At 46.0% G+C, this 19,968-nt stretch overlaps 1 protein-coding gene across 8 annotated transcripts in view; it reads left to right on the top strand.

Annotated features, from left to right (window-relative positions):
- Positions 1-2,920: 2,920 nt before the first annotated feature.
- ERI3 (ERI1 exoribonuclease family member 3) overlaps positions 2,921-19,968 on the top strand; it is a 129,190-nt gene continuing 112,142 nt past the window's right edge. For 2 of the 8 annotated variants that reach the window (XR_010940809.1, XM_067725875.1), the window contains exons 1-3: positions 3,073-3,342; positions 5,778-5,853; positions 17,804-18,081. Coding sequence is in view for 5 of the 8 variants with exons in the window: in XM_067725875.1 (XP_067581976.1) it covers positions 3,208-3,342; positions 5,778-5,853; positions 17,804-18,081 (489 nt within the window). In the remaining 3 variants the exon portion in view is untranslated. Of the gene's footprint in view, positions 2,975-3,072; positions 3,343-5,777; positions 5,854-12,454; positions 12,601-17,803; positions 18,082-19,968 lie in introns of those variants that run through there. The other 6 variants (XM_067725876.1, XM_067725874.1, XM_067725878.1 and 3 more) reach the window with 6 other exon arrangements.

Below are 19,968 nucleotides of genomic sequence, written 5' to 3'. Positions count from 1 at the left end.
GCTCACTCTCCCTATAACTGCACTATGCTATCTTACATAGCTTACAGGACTGAGAATGGCAGAAGCAGTTTCTCCACTTATCAGATAAAATGGTTTCGGATCCAGTCTGGGTTCTCTCAGCTGTGCCAAGTTTGGGGGCTGCCATGCACTGTCCTTGGGTCCTGGGTTCTCTGCCCTTCAGTTGCTAAGGTCCCAACTTTGATGGCTATCTTGCGGATTTTCCTGGTGGTTTGACAGGGCTGCAGAAGAACCCATGTGGTCCTCTTTGGTTCTCACTCTCAGTGTTCACTTTAGTTCAGTCACTGAATACAGCAGCCAGGCAGTCTACCCAGGGTGTATATGTGCCTGTACTGGACTCAGTTTATCTGTCTCCGATAATTCACTCGCCCCATCTGCTTGCCCCACCCTAGACCTTGGCCACCTGTTTTATGGACAACCCAGCTGCCACTACTATCACGTCATTTACTAACACACCTGGTTGTCTCAGCGCCCTCTGGGAGGAGGGTTAGGTTCTGAAAGAGCTTCCAATGTGCGTATTGTGATGGGACTGCAGTGGCCTATTTTGACCAAGCCAGAGGCTCCTCTCATCCTTTCTAGTCTCAGATGAACCACTGTGCTTTAGGGTGTGGGATCTGGCGCCCCCTGTGGCTACGGGAGTGGTGGGGTAACGCAACCCTCCCTTTCTTCCTGTCTGAGAAGTGATGGTTCTACATGGTCTGTAGGACAGAGCAACTAGCTGTGCTTTCTGTTAAGCTTTGGTCATAACAATACTACTTTATATTTTCATTCCCTCCTTCCCTGCCTCACTTCTCTTTTCCCCCTCACTCTTGCTGTCCAGGGATTACATTTCCCAATGAAATCTTACTTCATAAGCTTTGCCTCAGGCTTTGTTTTCTAGGGAACCAGAACACAGCCAAGGCTTGAGGGAGCCAAATGCTGGGTTAGGCAGCAGTGTAAGGTACCAAGTGTACTTAAACTGTCCTATTATTTGAGTGCATTTTGCCTGGTCTTTGTCCAAAAAGAGCTTACAATGTGGTGAGGCCCTGGAAGTTGTTCAGATGAGCTCTAGAGCACCAAGGAGGAAAGAACACATTTTGGGGAAGTCAAGCGTTCCATGGAGGATACTGGGGCTGGGCCTTAAGGAAAGCCTCCAATTCTCATAGTGTGTGTTTACTTCATTCTTACAGCCAAGAAGGCTGGCTATGCCATATTCTCAGGCCAGATTCAGGATATAACAACGCCAGAGACAAGAGAGGCCATACTAAGGCCTCTTATTAGTCTAATTTTTTTTTAAAACATCTTTATTGGAGTATAATTGCTTTACAATGGTGTGTTAATTTCTGCTTTATAAAAAAGTGAATCAGCTATACATATACATATATCCCCATATCTCCTGCCTCTTGCGTCTCCCTCCCTCCCTCCCTATCCCACCCCTCTAGGTGGTCACAAGCACGAGCTGATCTTGTGCTATGCGGCTGCTTCTCACCAGCTATCTATTTTATACTGGTCTAATTTTATTTATCTATTTACTTACTTGTTTATTGTCTGTTCTTCCTCTCCCCTCCTCCTCCTCAATGTAAAAGCTCCTTGAGGACACAGATTTTGTGTGTCTTATTCACCAGTGAATCCTCAGCAACAGAAACAGCGCCTGACACTTAGCAGAGGCACTGTAAAATATGTTGACTGATACGATCAACTGGGATTAACATCTAGATAACATTAATGGAAAGAGGAAGACCCAATTCCAGCTCCAAGAATCAGGCGATGGGCAGATGTGCCTCCACTTTACTGACCCTTGGTTAAGTGACACCTGTCCCTGCTGGTGTTTATTCCCTCATTTGTTCACAAACATTTATTGTGTGTCTGCTTTATGCCTGGTACTGTGCTGGATATTACTTTACAGCATGAACAATATAGAAATAATGCCTACCTTACAGGAGTTTACAGCCCTGGGGGAGAGACAACAAAGAAACGGACAATTATAAAACAATGCAATAAATTCCATAGGTGCAGAGTAGAATCACCTAACCCATCATGTGGGATTAAGGAAGGCGTTCCTTAAAGGGGGGATTACCAGGCTTTCCCAGCTCAGGTGGGAACCATTCATTATGTTAAGGTCAGATTTCACGGAGATGGTAGGGCCCAGACCTGACGACATTTTCTTAAGTGAAAATGTGTAGATGTCAGACAGAGGGCTTGGTGACCGAAGCTGGTCACAGATGGTTCCTGGCTGACCGGGAGGCTGTCAAAACCATCACTGGCTTGGCCAAGGCTGGGGTTTCCCAGCTCAGAACCTAGTGCCCATGACTTACCAGAGAGGCACAGCCAGAGTTCTCTCCAGTTGACTGAAAAGACTGACTGTGGAAACTCCCCACAGCTGAGGCCAGAATCCTTTTTAACTCTGAAGTTCCCTGTGGAGCTGATCTTAACAACTTAGCTCCCTCTTCCTTGGGAAGGCCCTTCAGAAATCTAAGCATTTTTTTCTTCGCCTAAAATCCCCCTCCTCTCAGGTCTTTCCCCAGGCCGACCTCAGAGAGGAAATGATAGTAGTGGCTTGCTGAATGAACTAATCATGAGAAGGTGACATCTAAATACAACATGTCACCTTATGAGCCTATATTCACCTCATGAGTATATTGGAAGGTGGGAAAACGGAAGTGGGGGACCTGGGTTTCTCTAGGCCTTAGAAAGTTTCCTTTTGTAGAAAATTTCTTTCACAGCTCAGAAGTGAGGCCCCCCCCTTCACTTTCTTCTAAATACGTGCAACCTCGACACTACAAGTCCCATAAGGCCTGCGGTGGGGAGTCACCATCTTGGCGCACCTTCGCGCGCATGTCGGCGGGAGAGCGAGCCTTTGGGGAGAAGAAGCCCCGCCCCCATGCAGCCTATTGGTCGCAGGAGCCGGCGGCGGGCTCAGCGGTTGGCCATCGCGCCCGCCCGTCCGCCGCGTCGGCCGGGGTCAGAGTGCGCGGAGGTGAGTCGGTGTGTTGTGGACTCGTGGTGCTGGCTGCCGCTGTTGAGGCGGCCGGGAACGGGCGGTGGGGAGCGGGCGGAGCTGGCCCTGCCTCTGCCTGGCCGGCGCCGCAGTCGGCGCGGGCCGCGCCCGCCGCCGTAAACTGCCCTGAGCGCCTGCTCAGGCCGAGGGAGAAGTCGGGGCCTGCACCTGGAGGGAGCCTGCCGCGCTGGCCCCGAGGAGGGGGCGTTGCCATGGCGACACCCTCTCCCGCTGCTGACGGGGGGCGGGGGCGGCCCTGGGAAGGAGGGCTGGTCTCCTGGCCCCCTGCTCCTCCCCTTACAATTCCCTGGACTTGGATGGGCCCGAGTTGGGGGCAACACCCCGGGGTGGGTGATGCGGCGAGGCCCCCCCAGATTGGGCCCTGGTAATGCATGCGGGGTGAGGGTCGCGGCGCGCAGTTTGTGCAGCCTGGGGTGCTGGCCCATGTGCTCACCCTGGATGCATGGTCTACTGAGAAACGTTTAGGCGGAGAAGGAGAGGGGCAGGGCTTTGAAAGACAGGCTGGGTGAGGTGATTAAGCATGCTGACTTCCTACCTGGGATTGCTTAGGAGGAGGAAGAGAGCTTTGACCAAAGAGGATAGAAAGCTAGCAAGGAGATGGTAGAGAGAACATTCCCTTTACCCTCTCCCCAACACACACACACACAGACACACAAGCTTAGCAGTTTACTTCTTTTTGTAAATCTGTTGCGGTGGTCGTAGTTACGGTGGAAGGATTGAATAAGGGGCCTAACTTGGCTAGCTTTCTGTTTGCTTTTCCTGCAAATGCTCCAGCAACAGGTGTTTTCTTAAAACAAAAAGGCATGAACTTGGATTGGGGCTTGATTGCGAGTTCTTGCAAAATATAACTGCTCCTTGTTGACTTGGAAGATGCTGAACGTGGCTTCTCATTGGGGGTTTGGATTCTGTCCTTAGGGCTGGATTTTGTAAACTGATGGTACCCATCATTCCCTCTGCTGTAGGTCTCTGGCCACTTCTCTGGTATTAGTTCTTGTCAGACATTTTATCAGTCTCCCAGGCGAAGGGCAAAAAACCAGGAATCCCATTGGCTAAAGACCGTACACTATTTGAACGATAGTAGGTTGTGATTGGCTGAATGATTTTTGATTGTAGAGTTTCTACCAGAAATTGGCTTCATCAAATTCTGCTTTATTCTGACTTTATCATACACAGCATGCCTTGTTTTGGTGGGTTCATGCCTGGAGCTTAAGTATATTATACCTGAATCCCCTAGCATTTGAAAGCCAATTTATAAACAGGGACTTGGAGTGTGACTTCACTAATGTGTGTGTCTGTGATCTTGGTTAGAAACCCACTTGGCTGCCTTTCGTGGGGGGAGTTGGGGGAGGTAGCTGCCGGGAAGTGATTGATAAGGTTTCCTTTATGGATTCTGTGGTGCTTCACTGGAGCTCAGAGCACTTTGGCAACTTAAGCACTCCAAATTAAAAGCTCATTAACAATTCCTGCCCAAAGATCCTGTAAATAATCGGCTAGCTAGGTCATAGAGCTTGGCTGAGAGCTCTCCTTGCAACTTGAAATTTCCAAATAAAAGTGCTTTTATTCCCTTTCATTTTGAAAAGTGTTTTCTTTGCGGTGGGGTAGGTTGGCGAGTGGCATTTTTCCAGGGGATCTGAGTAGAATAAAGTGTTAAATGTGTAGAGTGGTAGAAGGAATAGATTGGTTCCAAACCTAGGTGTTTCTTTGTGCAAGGGCGTTGCTAGCTTACAAGGGCACTTCTGCAACTTCTAATCCTTTTGAAGATCTGATGAGTAAAAGGTGCAAGATTTAAGTGATCTGAAGAGAAACCGGAGTATGGAAAATCTGAATTAAGTGATAAATATGATAGGTGTCCATTGATGATTTGATTTGGGGTTTGATTACCTTGACTTTTTTAGAACTTGAGGCAGACCCAGATATATCCTGCAAGTGTTTCCTGGTCTGTGTGGCCATTTGCAGTATGGCCTGTGGCTTTGTGGCAACCAGTGTTTCCCCCAATCCCTGCTTCAGTGCCTGAGTTCTGAATATTGTCAGCCTTTACTAGTATCCCCTCCTTGGCTAGACTAGGATTCGGGATTATCCAGAGAGCCACGACTTCATGGCCATCTCTCTCAGTCCAAGCTCAGATATTGTAAATATTTAGTATTTCTAGGAGATAAACCTCCTTAGGAAGAAAAGTATGCCACTAGAGAAGATGAAATTCATCATTGCAAAAATATATATTGTTGACCATTGAAAAAACGCAGAGGTTAGGGTAACCGACTCCCCACACAGTTGAAAATCTGCTTATAACTTTTGACTCCCCCAAAACGTAGCTACTAATAGCATTGACCAGAAGCCTTACTGATGACATAAGCAGTTGATTAACACATATTTTGTATGTTATGTGTATATCTACTTATATTTAATGCATTCATGACATCCTAACTTTTTCTTAATTCTTTTGGTATTTCTAGGCTATGTGGTTTATCTGCGGGCTTTTTCAAATTGTCACAAATCTCCAAAAAAAATCTCCCAATATATTTATTTATTGAGAAACATCTGCACATAAGAAGTGGACCTGCGCAGTTCAAATCTGTGTTGTTCAAAGGTCACCTGTAGTACTAGTAGCTTCTGAAAGCCCTGTCCTGGCACTGTGCTTTCACATAGATAACTGTTATCCCAAAGTAGTTTGAGTTTAGGAGTTTGAAGTATAGTGTGATCTTTAAGTTGTTTCAAACAGTATTGAAATAGAGTTGTTGCAGAGATCTGTATTTATCCACAGCATTGGGGCTTTCCAGCTCTCACAGAACCTTCAGCATCCCCAGCGGCCAGTCTTGGCATCTTCGAAGTAAGGAGAGGTGAGAATCCTGTTGCATGGTCAAGGTTTGGCTTGACTTCTTCCTTATGAGTATTTGGGCTTGGAGGGTGGGGAGTGGGGACTGGTGCAGACTGTACTTTTCTGTAGCTTTTCCTGACAAGATACCATATGCTAAAAAACTACTGAAACTTACCCAAAGTCTATAAAGTGGTGAGAGTTGAAGGTGGGATATCCATACTTTCAAGTTCTGCCATGATTTCTCAGTGGGCATTACATGAGCACCTACTTGAAGTTCAGGAAGGTTGAATAGAACCGGAATAATCCTTTATCCTGAGAAATACACATCTTAAGACAATAGGAAGGATCACATTTATTTGGCTTCTGATAAATGCATTTGACCAAGGCCTTTGGGATCTTGGTCACATGCATTTATCAAATTTGGGTTGTGGGTCACCTTTGGGTGGATGGTTAATCCCAGTCTGTCTCCGTTTTACGAGGATCGGGGCTGGCTAAAAAGGTAGACTCTGATGATTGATATCCAGGATGTCAGAGGCTGTTTGTTGAATAACTGAGGTCCAGGCATTTTGCTTGGTGGTGGGATTGTGGTGGTGAACAAGACAGCTGCTGTCCCTGCCACCAAAGAGCTTACAAGTTCATGGGCGAGACAGATAGTATTGAAGCAGTCACAAGACCTCTGAGAGTGCTGTAACGAGGTAAGTATATGTGCTTGAGAGTACTTAGAAGGATCTCCAGCCCAGACTGGTGGGTTCAGGGAAGGCTTTTCAGAGGAAGTAACCTACTCAGCTAGAATTAGACGAAGATGTGAAGAAACAAGTGTGAAGGTCAGAGCTTTGTTGAGTTTGAGAAACTGAAGTTCAGTGTGATTGAAACATACAGTACTCAGTGGGCAGGAGACAGGAGAATACAGTGAGAAATTAAGGAGGAAAGGTAAGCAGAAGCCAGGGCCTTATAAGCTCTTAGGATTAAATGGTGGGTAGAAAAAAAGATTAGACTAGGTCAGCAAACTTTTACTGTAAAGGGTCAGATAGTAAATGTTTAGTCTTTATGGGTTTGTGTCACAACTGTTTACTCTGCTGCTATAGCACAAAAGCAGCCATAGTAGGAAAATGAGTGAGCATGGCTGTGTTCCAGTAAACGTTATAAAAACAGGTGGCAGCTGGATTTGGCCTGTGGACCAGCCACTGGATCAGACCATCATAAAAGCCGTGAGAAGCCATTGAAAGGTTTTAAGAAGTGGACTGATACTAGATGTGTGTTTTAGAAAGTTTGCTTTAATTTTAATGTTCAGTGTTAAGAATGGATTGAAGGGGATAGTACCTGAGGCAGAGAGACCAGTAAGAAGGCTGTGGCAGTTACATGGGTAACATTTTCACCTTTGAGGCAGTGTTTTGACAGTTGAAAATTGAGTATACCTGAATCTTTGCATCTTTGTGTATACTGGTTCTCTTTGCTAATTTCCTGGCCATCTACTTGAGCTTAAAGGATGTCTACCAGAGAAATTGTTGACGATACCAGCTCCTATTTCACAGATTAGAAAAGATGTGGGAAGGACAGGTTGGTGTGGAATGAATGAGAAGTTTGGGGGAACGCATTTCTGTTGAAAGTAGTAGTGAATAAATGTAGCCGGGGAGAGATTTTGGTCTTTGGTCTCATAGCTTAATGTTAGTTGCTTTGAATTTCTTGAACTGTACACACGGAGGGGGACCCATTTTCCTAAGCTTCCCAGGGAATTGCCTCATTCTCTATATGTCCTACTTAGTCTTCTTCTTTTCTTGCTTCTAAGAAACTGATGATCTTTTTCTGGTTTTGAGAGTGTCTCCTAGTTGAGTATGATGGTATGTGTCAGGTACAGGGATCAAATAAACTATTTGTTGAGTGTCTGATGAATTGTCTTCCTCTACCTGCAAGCTCCGGTGTGCATTGCTAGAGGTTTCTGATAACAGTGCTTATGTGACCTTGGGCAAATGACTTACCTCTCTGAGTTTAGCTTTTCTATCTGTAAAATGGAACTTAATATGTTGGTTAAAGGATTTAATGAGATGTTAAACTCTTAGCAAGGTGTCCTTAACTTTTGTTATTAACAATATTTTACACAATTTTTTAAAAAGCAGGTAGCAGTTGGGTGACTTGGCCTTTGACTTAGTACATTTGGGGTGCTCCCAGTTGTCATTGTGGCCATGTAATAGAAACCTAGCCCCTGGCAGAGGCAGCCAGCAAACAGGAGGAAATTATAACTAAAGCAAGATGCTGCTCTTCATAATGGAAAATCTTCAGCCAGCAGGAGTCCCATTCGGAATTCCAGAACTTTCTTCAGGGTGGACCTTAGCCCCAGCACCATCAGTGAAGTGAACTGAGTGAGCAGCTACCCGAAAGAAATTCACTGAAGTGTGGCCAGTCATTTTCCTGGTCTGTTGGGGTCGTTTATTAATGTTGCCACCCTTGTAGCTTTGTAAAGTGCCTCTTGAATGCTTTTTATTACTTTTCATCACCACTCTGGGAAGCGGGTCAGGTGGTCAGCATTATTGTCCCTGCTACGCATGTGAGGAAACTGAGGCCCAGGAAGGTTAAGTGTGTTGTCCGAGGTCATGCTGCGAGGTACTGTTAGAGCTGGTGCAGAGTTGCCCCCAGATGAAATTGTGTGATTTTATTGCTGTGATCTCTCTTCTTTTGAGTGAGAGATATATAGTCATTGCAGAACTGCAATCTAATGCATGTCTTATCCATATCTCCTAGTGTTGATCTGGGTCCCTTTATCCACCTGGTCCTGTTGGGTTTTAATTGATGACTGCTAGGAACAGGCCTGCTGGGAAGCAGATTCCCTTTGGGTCATTGTTTTTAGTCCATCCTCCTTTGGGTCCATTCTTGGGGGAGCCTTGGGTGACGAGAGATTGCTTTGATATGTTCAAAATTGTGCCTTGTGCCCCACAGCTACAGGTAAAATCAAAAGACGGATAATTTATGGGAGTGTCAGAGCTGGCCGCTGGCACCTCAGGAAGCCATTAGTATGCCTGTTCAGACCCTCTGTGTCCTTGCAATTGATTCCTCTTTGCATGAGCCTGATTTGGGAAGCTGTAGATCTGTGGGTAGTGATTGGATGTGACAGTCCAAACACCGGTCCCTAAATTAATCCTTTTAATAGTATTCTGGCACCAAGGCAATGCTCGCTCACTCTCTGTCTCTAACTGGGGAGGACAGAATGGGGGGGAGGGGGCTAGGAAGAAGGAGAGAGAGAGAAAGAAAAGAAGCTTTTCCTGATTCTTAGGCCCTGCTCTGTTCTGCCATGTTCTGATTCCAGAGCAGTTGACATCATAATCCATTCAGCAGACATTGCCTCACACTCACTTTGTGCCTGGCCCTGTGCTGGGGATACAGAAATGAATAAAATGTGCTCCTTGCCCTTAAGGATCTATGTTTAGCTCAGTGTTCCTCAGACTTTTTAAACTCATATACTCCTTAGATGGGAAAAGCTAATCTTATACTTTTCTTTAATGCTGCTTGAAATTTTAAACTGGATTCAAGGGTCTGACAAAAAACAAGTGCAAGAAATGATCTCTTCAGGGACTTCCCTGGCGGTCCAGTGGTTGAGGCTCCCTGTGTCCACTGCAGAGGGCATGGGTTTGATCCCTGGTTGGGGAACTAAGGTCCCGCATGCTGCACGGCCAAAGAAAAAAAGAAATGATCTCTTCAAATATGCCTTTTTACACACACATACACCCCTACACCTGCTATCTTCCATCCTTCTCACCTGACTTGCTGAAAATTACTGCTAAGAGGAGAAACAGATAACTAAAATTTTACAATATAGTGAGATAAAAGTTAAACTGTGCTACTGGATCACTTAAGCAATTAACTTTCTGATGAGGTGTCAGAGAAAGCTACTAAAAGGGGAAGATTTGAGCTGGATTTTGAAGAAGGAACAATAGTTTGCCTGGTGAAAATGGAAGTACATTTCAAAACAGAGGGAGCAGCATTTGCCAAGGCACAGATTTGTAAAAGGAAACATCACATTTAGGGGCCTGAGCAAGAGCTGGTTGTCACCCTGCTTCCTGCCAGTTTCTCTGCTTTGTGAGACGGGAAGATTTGCTTCCCTGGAACTGGGTTTGGGAAGAGGCTTTGAGTTCCTTGTGCTGTAGTTGCTTTAATCCAAGACATCGCTTCCTGTTTCCGCTTTTTTTTAAAAATATTTGTTTATTTATTTGGTTGTGCCGGCTCTTAGTTGTGGCTCGCAGGCTCCTTAGTTGTGGCTCGCCGGCTTCTTAGTTGTGGCATATGGGCTCCTTAGTTGCTGCATGCAGGCTCCTTAGTTGTGGCATGCGAACTCTTAGTTGCAGCATGCATGTGGGATCTAGTTCCCTGACCAGGGATGGATCTTGGGCCTCCTGCATTGGGAGTGCAGAGTCTTAACCACTGCGCCACCAGGGAAGTACCCCTGTTTCCACTTTTGTACCCAGGCTGCAATTTGTTTTTCTTATTAGAAACAAATTTGAGTGATTTGGACAGACTTAATTATTGCTATGGTTGAGTTCCTTTTAGTTAAAGTCATACCTTAGCTCAAAAGAAAAACTAAAGTTGATATGCATTGTTAGCCCTATGGCTGATGGGAGAATCAGCCAAGTGGAGAAAGTGGGCCCTTAAATGTGGGAGAGGAGAACAGGGCCCTGAAGAGCTGAGTGCCTCTGAGCCTTAGTGTTCTCATGTGTAAAATGGGAATACTGTTACCTATTTTGCTTGATGGTTGGGAGGCTTAAATGAGATGAAATATGTAAGTCACGACTACAGTGCCTGGCTTGTAGTAGATTTTCGCAAAATAGTGTTTCACTTTCCTCTTTCTCATGTATTAGCAATAGCTCCCTTTTGCTGAGAACTTACTATTGTGCAAAGCACTTTGTACATATTGTATGGTCTAACCGAACCCCTAAGAGATAGGTATTTTTGTTACAGCTATTATTACAAAGAGCATGTGGTGGAGGCAGGATTTGAACCTGTGCTTGTCTAATACGGCATTTTAACAACTAGCTGTATGACTCCTTGTTTCTGCTCCAGTTCTCCATTTTGGAAGCAGGGATATAGCAGGTTCTGCGTACCTCCCCTCTGGGGTCAGATGCTGTCTACAAGTGTGGGAGGAGCTTACAGGGATGAGAGTACCATTACCATACACTGCCCTTCCTCCATTTCTATCCTATTTACTATGTGTTGGGAAACTAGCCTTTGCTCCCTCTCGTGTGTGGGGTCACAACTGACGTGCAGGTCTTTGCAAAGAGATGTTTCCCATCCTTGGCCCCTTGAAGGAGTTTGCCCAAGCTACTGAATGTGGCTGATGGGTTAGTAAACAGCAGGCAAATCACAAACAGGTACTTCTTTTTCTGTGCTGCCTTGAGTTGCTGAGACAGGCTAATTGAAGGGGAGAGCGAGGCTCCTATGGCCTGTGATGTTGCCATCAGAATTTGGTATTCCTGTAGGTCTTTAGTGACTTTAGTTCTTCTGATAGTTTGGGATTAGCAGCTGCTTCTGATGTTGGACAAGTTCCCCCTAGCCCTGTCTTGGAGCAGAAGCAGCGGAAGCTACAGGTCTAGGGGTTGATGGGTTGTAGAGAGGAGGAGAGTGTTTTGTTGAGGTGAGGACCCAGCTTTAGAGTACTTGCTTGCATTCCACTTTGGGGCCATCAGGAAGTCGTGTAGAGGTTCTAAGCTTTTGTAGGGGTGTCAAGCTTTGTTCTGCCTTAGGCTGAGCCCTCAGGCCCCTGGCCTCCACTTGTGAGGCTACAGAAAAGCTTGGGGGACAAATGCTGGTGTCTGCTCCTTGTGTCAGGGCAGTGGCTGGAGGCTCTGAACTGGGGGTCAGGAGCCGTGGGTTCTCTTCTTACCCTTACTTGCTCTGTGAACCTTGGACTGTCCTTTTCTCTTCCTAGGGCTCATTTTCCCTGGCTTGCTGGACTGTGTCTTCCCTTAGGCTTTCTTTCACCTTTGACAGTCTATGATTTTCACAGAAAGTGCTCTGGCAGTTAAGAATGCATTCATTAGATTGAAAATTATGACTTTTGAAGGCATGCAGTTTATTTATATTTTTCCCAGGTTATTTTTAGCCACCTGAGACAGGGCCTGTGACTGAACGAGTTGCAGACAGGTGTTACCGTGTTCTCTGTGGATGCCTCGGTGGCTTAGGTGTCTGAGCACTTGTGCTACTGCAGGTCAGATTGGAACAGGAACTTCCCCAAGACTGGGAACTGGGTACTCTGTGGCTGTCCCATGTGCTTCTAGTCTGGACCCAGAACCTGCCTCAGTGCCTTGAAGTTTCTCTGGAATGCAACCCTGCCTCCCAGTCTGGCTTTTTTTGGTTTTTTTTTGGCCGCACAACGAGGCTTGCAGGATCTTAGTTCCCTGACCAGGGATTGAACCCAGGCCCGCGGCAGTGAAAGCACCGAGTCCGAACCACTGGACCTCCAGGGAACTCCCCAGTCTGGCTTTTTATGGAGTGGATTGAACCCAGGGATGGTATAAACCCATACCCTTCCCAGAGATCCCAAGTATATGTGGATGGGGAGATGGGGTGGGAGAGGACCCCATATTTCATGATGGGCTTCTCTTCTTTTCTCTCCCCCAGGCTCCCCTGGCCTGTATGTGGATATTAAAGGATGGCCCCCTCCCTTCGCCCTTCCTTCCCCCCTCCAGTAATGGAAGGCTATAAAATGTCTATTTACCCAAGACGCCAGAATGACTCCTCTGTGGTTCCACTAATCTGGTGATTTGGTGCTTCCCTGGTCTCTCAGGTAAATAGAAATTGAGGCTTTTTATAAAGGCATATTATTTCCCTCATTAAATGTGTGTTTTGGCACATGCGTTATTTACCTGACCGACAGTAATGGCTGCAGAGGAGCCATTGTGTCTGTTGTGTAAATACTCTGCACATCCTCCAGGGGCTGTGGTGCAGGCCTGCTCCTCCAAATCACGCTGGCCCTGTGGCAATCCCTGTTTTCCCCTCCCCTGCCTCACTGGGGGACTGGTCCCTTTATTTTGAGGAGAGAATCATTCGTTTTGCTCTTTGCCATAGGCTACTTACTACCTTTAATTTGCTAGGAGAAGGAAATGGGTGTCAGAATAAATGTGTGTAAATCTTCGTCTCTGGTGAAAGCTGGTGAGGAGATAGATATACACAGAATCATAAACTGTTCCTTTTGAGTTCTGCCCCTCAACTAGATTCTCAAAGTCCTGGCTGATGATATAACGTGTAGACTTATATTCTGCAAACTTGTGACTAAAATATAAAGACATCAATAGAAAGGGGCAATCTCTAAGATGTCAGAGGGTAGACAGGCAAGTGGAGCGCCTCTGCAAGGAGTGCAGGGATATTTCCCGAGCAGGCTCTAGAGGTGGCAGGGATGCCCAGTGAGGGGGCACTGGGCAGGGGCACTTAGGATGGAGACTCCGTGCTTTGAGGGCTGCCAGAGGAGAGTGTGCAGCCTACCCTCTGTGGCAGTATGGGGAGATGGCTCCCTCACATACTGTTCTCTGTTTCTTTTTTTTTTAAACAACATTGCATGTGGTTAAAAAAAAATTTTTTTTTTAAGTTTGAAATAGGCCAAATTTACATAAAAGTTGGAAGTAGGGTACAAAGAATTTTTTTCCTGAACCATTTGTGAGTTAAGTTGCCGACCTAACACCCCATCACCCTAAATACTTTGCGTGCATTTCCTATGTGCAAGGACATTTTCCTACCTAACCATAACACAACCATCAAAATTAACATTCATATGTTACCTCCATCTAACCCTCAAACCCCATTCAAGTTTTGCCAGTTGTCCCAGTAATGTTCTTTGCAGCAAAATGATCCAGTTCAGAATCGTGCATTGCATTTAGTTACCAAGTCTCTCATCTCCTATAGACTTTTCTCACTAAACGTTCCTTGAGATTCATGATCTTGATACTTTTGAAGATTACAGGCTGGTTACTGTGTAGACTGTCCCTCATTCAGGGTTTGTCTGATATTTCCTCGTGATTAGATTCAGGTTATGCATCTTCAACAGGAGTATCACAGAAATGATGCTTTGTTTTTCTCATTGCATCCTATCATGTGATGTAAGATTTTGATTAATCCCATTATTGATGATGTTCATTTTGCTCACTTGATTAAGATGATGTCTGCCAGGCTTCTCCATTGTAAACTTATTCCCTGTTATAATTAATAAGCAATCTGTGGGGAGATACTTTGAAACTATGTGAAATCCCTTACCAAACTTTAGTTTTTAAAATTTATTTACTTATTTATATATTTATTTTTACCTTTATGGCCTCATGGTTTCCTTTTTTATTCAGTGCATTATAATCCATTAATATCATTATTTACTTGCCAGTGGGAGCCCCTTCAAGCTGGTTTCTGCATTCTTTTGAGCATTTCCTTGCTTTCTGGCACAACAGGATGTTCTAGGCTCATCTTGTACTTTCTCTGCCACAGCCCTGGAATCAGCCAGTTCTCCAAGGAGCTCTAGTTCTTTCAGTGGAGAATGTTGTTTAGAAGGCGGCTAGGTGCTAGATGTGCACACTGCTATCAGAGTGTTGCTGCTCCCTGGCCCTTCAGTAAACAGAGCTAGAAAATATATATACTTGTGTCTATATATTTGTGTATTGATATATACTCATCTTCATATGTACATCTAGCTTTATTTATTAAAATTTATTTATTTATTTATTTTTGGCTGCATTGGGTCTTTCTTGCTGAATGCAGGCTTTCTCTAGTTGTGGCGAGCAGGGGCTACTCTTCATTGCGGTGCACAGGCTTCTCATTACAGTGGCTTCTCTTGTTGTGGAGCACGAGATCTAGGTGCACAGGCCTCAGCACTTGTGGCATGCGGGCTCAGTAGTTGTGGCTCGCAGGCTCTAGAGCGCAGGCTCAGTAGTTGTGGCTCACAGGCTCTAGAGTGCAGGCTCAGTAGTTTGTGGCGCACGGGCTTAGTTGCTCCGTGGCACGTGGGATCTTCCCGGATCAGGGCTCAAACCCATGTCCCCGGGCAGGTGGATTCTTAACCACTGCGCCACCAGGGAAGCCCTAGCTTTATTTTTATATATTATATATATATCAGAAACCATGAGTTCACACTCCAATTCCAGTTCGACACCACAGATGTTTTTCCCTTTCCATGTTTTAATTCCATCCTCTAACAGTGAGAAACCTGGTCCCATTACCCTTAACATATGCCCTTTTTTGATCAATCCCTCTGTATGTAACTAATCTCCCGTTGTTGCCACTGCCCTTTCCCCCTCTTGGGTACTCTTTTACCCTGCCTGGGAGTCCCCACATCAGGCTGCGGCTCCTTCTCCGCCAACGAATGCCCTTCATACCCCACTAGGGCTGTGGCATGCTGCATCACACCTTCCTGCCTCTGTATGGATGCCTCCTCACCCAGCTTGGGCTCTGATACTCCCTCCCAGACCCTTCTGCTCCTCCCACTTCAACTGATGTAGACCCTACTTTCCTCTGCCACAACTAATGGCTCTAAAGCCATTAGATTGAATTTTTCAGGAAGGGGAGAAGAGCTGCCCTCTGTTTCTTGACTTGAGTTGAACTTATTTTTTTTAAATGTAAGGGAAGTATGGAACCCAGTGACTGCTGATATGTGGAAGCCTGGTCTCCTAATGGCTGCTCTCAAGACTTTTTACAAGAGAGAAGCTTTTTTATGTGGGTGAAATCAGATGAGAAAGCAAGGCCTGCAGGCATGAGGACCTCTGGCCATCAGTGTGTTGTCCATGGGAGGGAATAGGGCATATATAGTATGTAGTATGGGAGGGTCTAGAGCAATCTGGGGGTGCAGGAGACATTGATGTTACTCTCTGAGGTTGCCTTATGCATTGGATTTATAGGCCCAAAGTATGGGGGTCCAGGCTTGGCCAGGTGGGCATAGCCCAATAGGATAGTAGTAGTAATAATAGTAAGCTTATATTTATTGAGCCCTATGTACCAGACCCTGCTCTTAGAGCTTTACATATGTCCTCTCATTTCACTCTCGCTTAAGGAGCAGGAGCTGCTATTGTCATTTTACAGGTGAGGAATTGAAGAACAGAGCTTGCCCAAGGTGCCATGGCAAATAAGTGGTAAAACCAGGATTCAAACCCAGAAGCCCTCCTTAATCATGACGATTAATTGCCTGTAGTATTTGGCAGATGGAGTCTGATTGACTCAAAACACTTTATACACTATATATACACATTGGAAAACATTAAGACTTTCAAAAGCCCTTATGCATGACCTGACTCTGAGAGGTTAGAGAAGAGTTCTAAGGCCCTGAGGGACTTTGGATTCAAACTAGAACGTGTAGTCTGAGCAGACTGGTGTCTCCCATCTCAGCAAGGCTTCCAGTACCGTTCAGGAGTAGGTGACGTGAAGAGTTATTTTGCATTCCAGCTTTCAGAAGGATGTTGGCCCGTTTGCCTTTCCAAGGGATTCCATAATGAAACTCAAGCCAACCTTTGTCTATCCCAGGCTGCGGAGTTTGGCTGCGTTTTTGGAGAGGCTGTAGGCCACGGTGAAAACAAGCACTACGCTTGTGCTAGAATCATGAAGAACTTAAAATACTTCTTGGTCTTTGTTCCATATGGAACTTCACTCTAGGAATAGGGAAATTGAGGACCCACACCAGCACGTATCCTAATAAATATGCAGGCAAGTTACTGTAGGTTATTCCTTGAGTCCCGGGAGAGCCGGGGTGAGAAGTGATACTTGGCATGGTCCATGTCCGCTCGGGTGGTAGTGACCTTGTTGCCACTAGTGTGCTCTGGACTTCCCAGGCTGCCAGCCTCCTCCACGCTGCAGGAGGGAGGGAGTGCCCATTGCAGTCTCTCAGAGGCAAGCTTTTGGCTCCGTCAGACTGGGGCTTCAGAAAGCTTAAACCGTGGCCATTTCCGTATTGAGCAGCATGATTTCTTGTTTGACTTCGAGGATTAAAGTTGAGGGAATTTGAGTGTTGGGTATGAAATGGGAAAAACACAAAATTTCTGCTTTATTCCTGCTTCTTTTTTTTTTTAAAGGAAGCTTGAGTTATTCGTGAGTAAAACTTAGGCTTTGATTTTTATATTTCGTTAGTCCTCTAAGGAGCAGACGTTCTGCATATTTAAAGGGAAAACTTGAAAAGTGATTTGGATTTTTTTTTTTTTTTGCACATGTACACTCAGAAAACTTTACTAGGCTTTTAGCAATGTTCCCATTACCACCACATCTGGGTTTTCTCTTTTTCTTCCCTATTTAAAAAAAGTCCTGCAGTCATTCAAGGCCTCTAGTAGAGAGTTAGTCTAAAGGCAGCGGAGGAAGGCCCGAGGCTGTTGGCAGCTGTGCTCTGCAGGCTTCGTTCATTCCCCCAGGTGCCACTTACTGGCTGGGGGCTGGGGAATCACCAGAGTATGGTGGGCAAGCTCCCTGTGATGGGCTCTGCTCCTTTCCCATTGGGAGAAGGGAGGAGGGCATGTGGAGACATCAAGATACAGACAAGAAAGCCAGGGACAATGGCTGGGAATGGAGCTGAGGAGAGAGTCCTGGGCATTTCCTGCTGTTTGTCTGAGTCTACTTAGCTCCCAGGACTGATTGTGCAACCGGGGCACCCCGGGTTACTTTGGGAAACTTAGCTTTAATGTTAACTGTTGCCACCTGAGAAGTGACCACAGAATTTTTCTCTCTCTCTTTTGAACGTTAGAGCTCCACTTAAAGATCAAGGCCAGTGCTGCATCTTGTTTTGAGAATCGTCTGGGAGACTCAGAGCTGTCATAATGCTGTGGGGGCCAGTATTAAGGGTCTTGAACTTCAGTAACAAATACTGGGATTTAGAAAAGGGGCACAGAAACACTGGGGAGTGGTTCATGTTCTGTGAATATTCCTGAAGACTAGGTGGAACAGGGCCACGGTGGGAGGGAGTAACCCAGACTCTCTGTTCTTTTTTTTTTTCTTTTTCTTTCTTTCTTTTTTTTTCTTTTAAACTTTCCTCCCCTAAGTTTTAGATGCTTCTGGATGTTCAATGCTAGCACCTTTACAGACTGGAGCAGCTCGATTTTCTTCATATTTACTTTCAAGAGCAAGAAAAGTGCTGGGCTCCCACTTATTTTCTCCCTGTGGTGTTCCGGAGTTCTGCTCCATATCCACCAGAAAGCTGGCGGCCCACAGCTTTGGCGCATCCATGGCGGCAATGATGTCCTTCCCTCCCCAGAGGTATCACTACTTTTTAGTGCTGGACTTTGAGGCCACGTGTGACAAGCCGCAGATTCATCCTCAGGTAACTGTTGCATCGTTGCTTCAGCAAAGATGGGGTGGGCAAGGAGGGAGGGAGGATAGACTTGCTTTCTGGGACCCAGAGGAAGTTTCTCATGTCTTCTTGGCTTTTAGCTACTCATCTGGAGTTCCTGCCTAAGAAGCAGGACTTGACTCAGGCATCCTAGGGTAAGGTAGACCTGAGAGGTCTTTGTAGAGAACTGGGCACACTGTTTCTCTCTGGTCTCAGCCTTTGGGAATCAAAATGTTTCCTTCTGTCCCATCCTTCCTCTCTCCTTTCCCTTCCCTCCTTCCTTCTCCTGCTACTGCTGCATGTTCTTTTAAGGAATACTGTGTTAGCCTCCAAAATGGCCCCCAACGATACTTACGTCCTGATATTCCCACCTTTGGTAGTTCCCCCCTCCTACAATGAGTGAGAACTAGCCCTGCATAACCAACAGAATATAGTGGAAGAGACATTGCGTGACTTCTGAGGCTAAGTCATAAAAAGCATCACAGTCCACCTTGCTCTTTTGGATCAGTTGCTATGGAAGAAGCCAGCCACCATGCTTTGAGGATATTCAAGCAGCCCTGGCGAGAGGCACATGTGTACTGGAACTGAGGCTCTTAGCTAAAAGCCAGTACCAACTTGCTGGTCATGTTCCTTGGCACTGTCTTGGAGGTGACTCTGCTACCCCCAGTCAAGCCTTCAGATAACTACAGCCCCAGTGGACATCAGACGTCAACCTCAGGAGAGACCCTGAGCTAGACTGACCAGCCGAGCCACTCCTGAATTCCTGGCTCATCAGAGCTGTGGGAGATAATAAATGGTTATTGATGTTTTAAGCCACTAAGTTTTGGGATGATTTGTTATACAGCATTAGATAACCTGAACAACCATTGCTGGTCTGTTGGAAAGGAAAATTTCTTTGCTTGCATTTTTTTCTTAGTTACCAACTGTGTTCGGAGATCTTTTACCTTTTGAGGCAGTGCTGCTAAGAAGCTTGGATTAGCAGCAGAGAGACACGTGTGCTAGGTGATATTGGATTGCTTGGTGTTTGCTTTGGGGGCCTGATTGGGGGCCGATGTGGCAGTGCCTTGTAGTGTGGGGCCTTGGGTATGCCTGACTCTAGGACTGGAACTCTTCCCTGTAGGGCTGGATTATCAGGTGGGTAATTTGGGGGTGTGTAGACATGTGGGTCTGGGAGTAGCTTTCAGTAGTAAGAGGAGGAGAAGAGGAGAAGAGGATTGTAGCAGCAGGCACTTGGGAGACAGGGAGGTCCATTCAGAGGTAAACTGGGTTCATTTCTTATGGTTGGTTTTTTTTTTCCAGGGAGGGGTTCTATCTTTAGGTTAGTAGATTATTTTCCATAAAGCAGATACCACAACCCTTTTACCTTTCCCTTTCTCCTTTCCTGTTTGTTTCCTGTTCTCAAAGTAGTGGTCTGCCTTTGGGGGAGGATTGGAATCAGGCCTGCTGAGGCTTGGGAAGACAGGCGCTGGATGAGGAGAGCTTCCTTGGGGAAGGAACTTCGCATGAAAGGGAAGACGGCTTGGGGGCAGCCTGAGCCACACTTTCTTTCTCAGCCTCTTGCTCCTACCTGTGCTGTAGGGTCGTCTTCTCCACCTCCCCAAACTACTGGAGATTCTGTGGTGGGTGTACCTGGGTGGTGGGTGGGAGTTTTGGTTATGTAGATTCTCTTGGGTTGAGAATCAGGGAGCCATACCCCAGTATGCCACATTATTTCCCTTGCTGATGATTTCAGTTGCTGAGCAAGCCTTAGTAGGACCTGAGTCTAAAACCTAACACGTTGCTACTGCATAGGATTCATCCCTCTTCTGAAGCCTCATGATTGCCTGGCACCTTCTTGATGACATTTCCTGCTTTCTGCTTCCTGGCACATGCCTATGT

This window comes from Pseudorca crassidens, chromosome 2 (assembly GCF_039906515.1).
Source record: "Pseudorca crassidens isolate mPseCra1 chromosome 2, mPseCra1.hap1, whole genome shotgun sequence".
Classification (NCBI taxonomy): Eukaryota; Metazoa; Chordata; class Mammalia; order Artiodactyla; family Delphinidae; genus Pseudorca; species Pseudorca crassidens.
The sequence above is the reverse complement of the archived record's forward strand: the minus strand, read 5'-3'. Positions and strand labels throughout refer to the sequence as shown.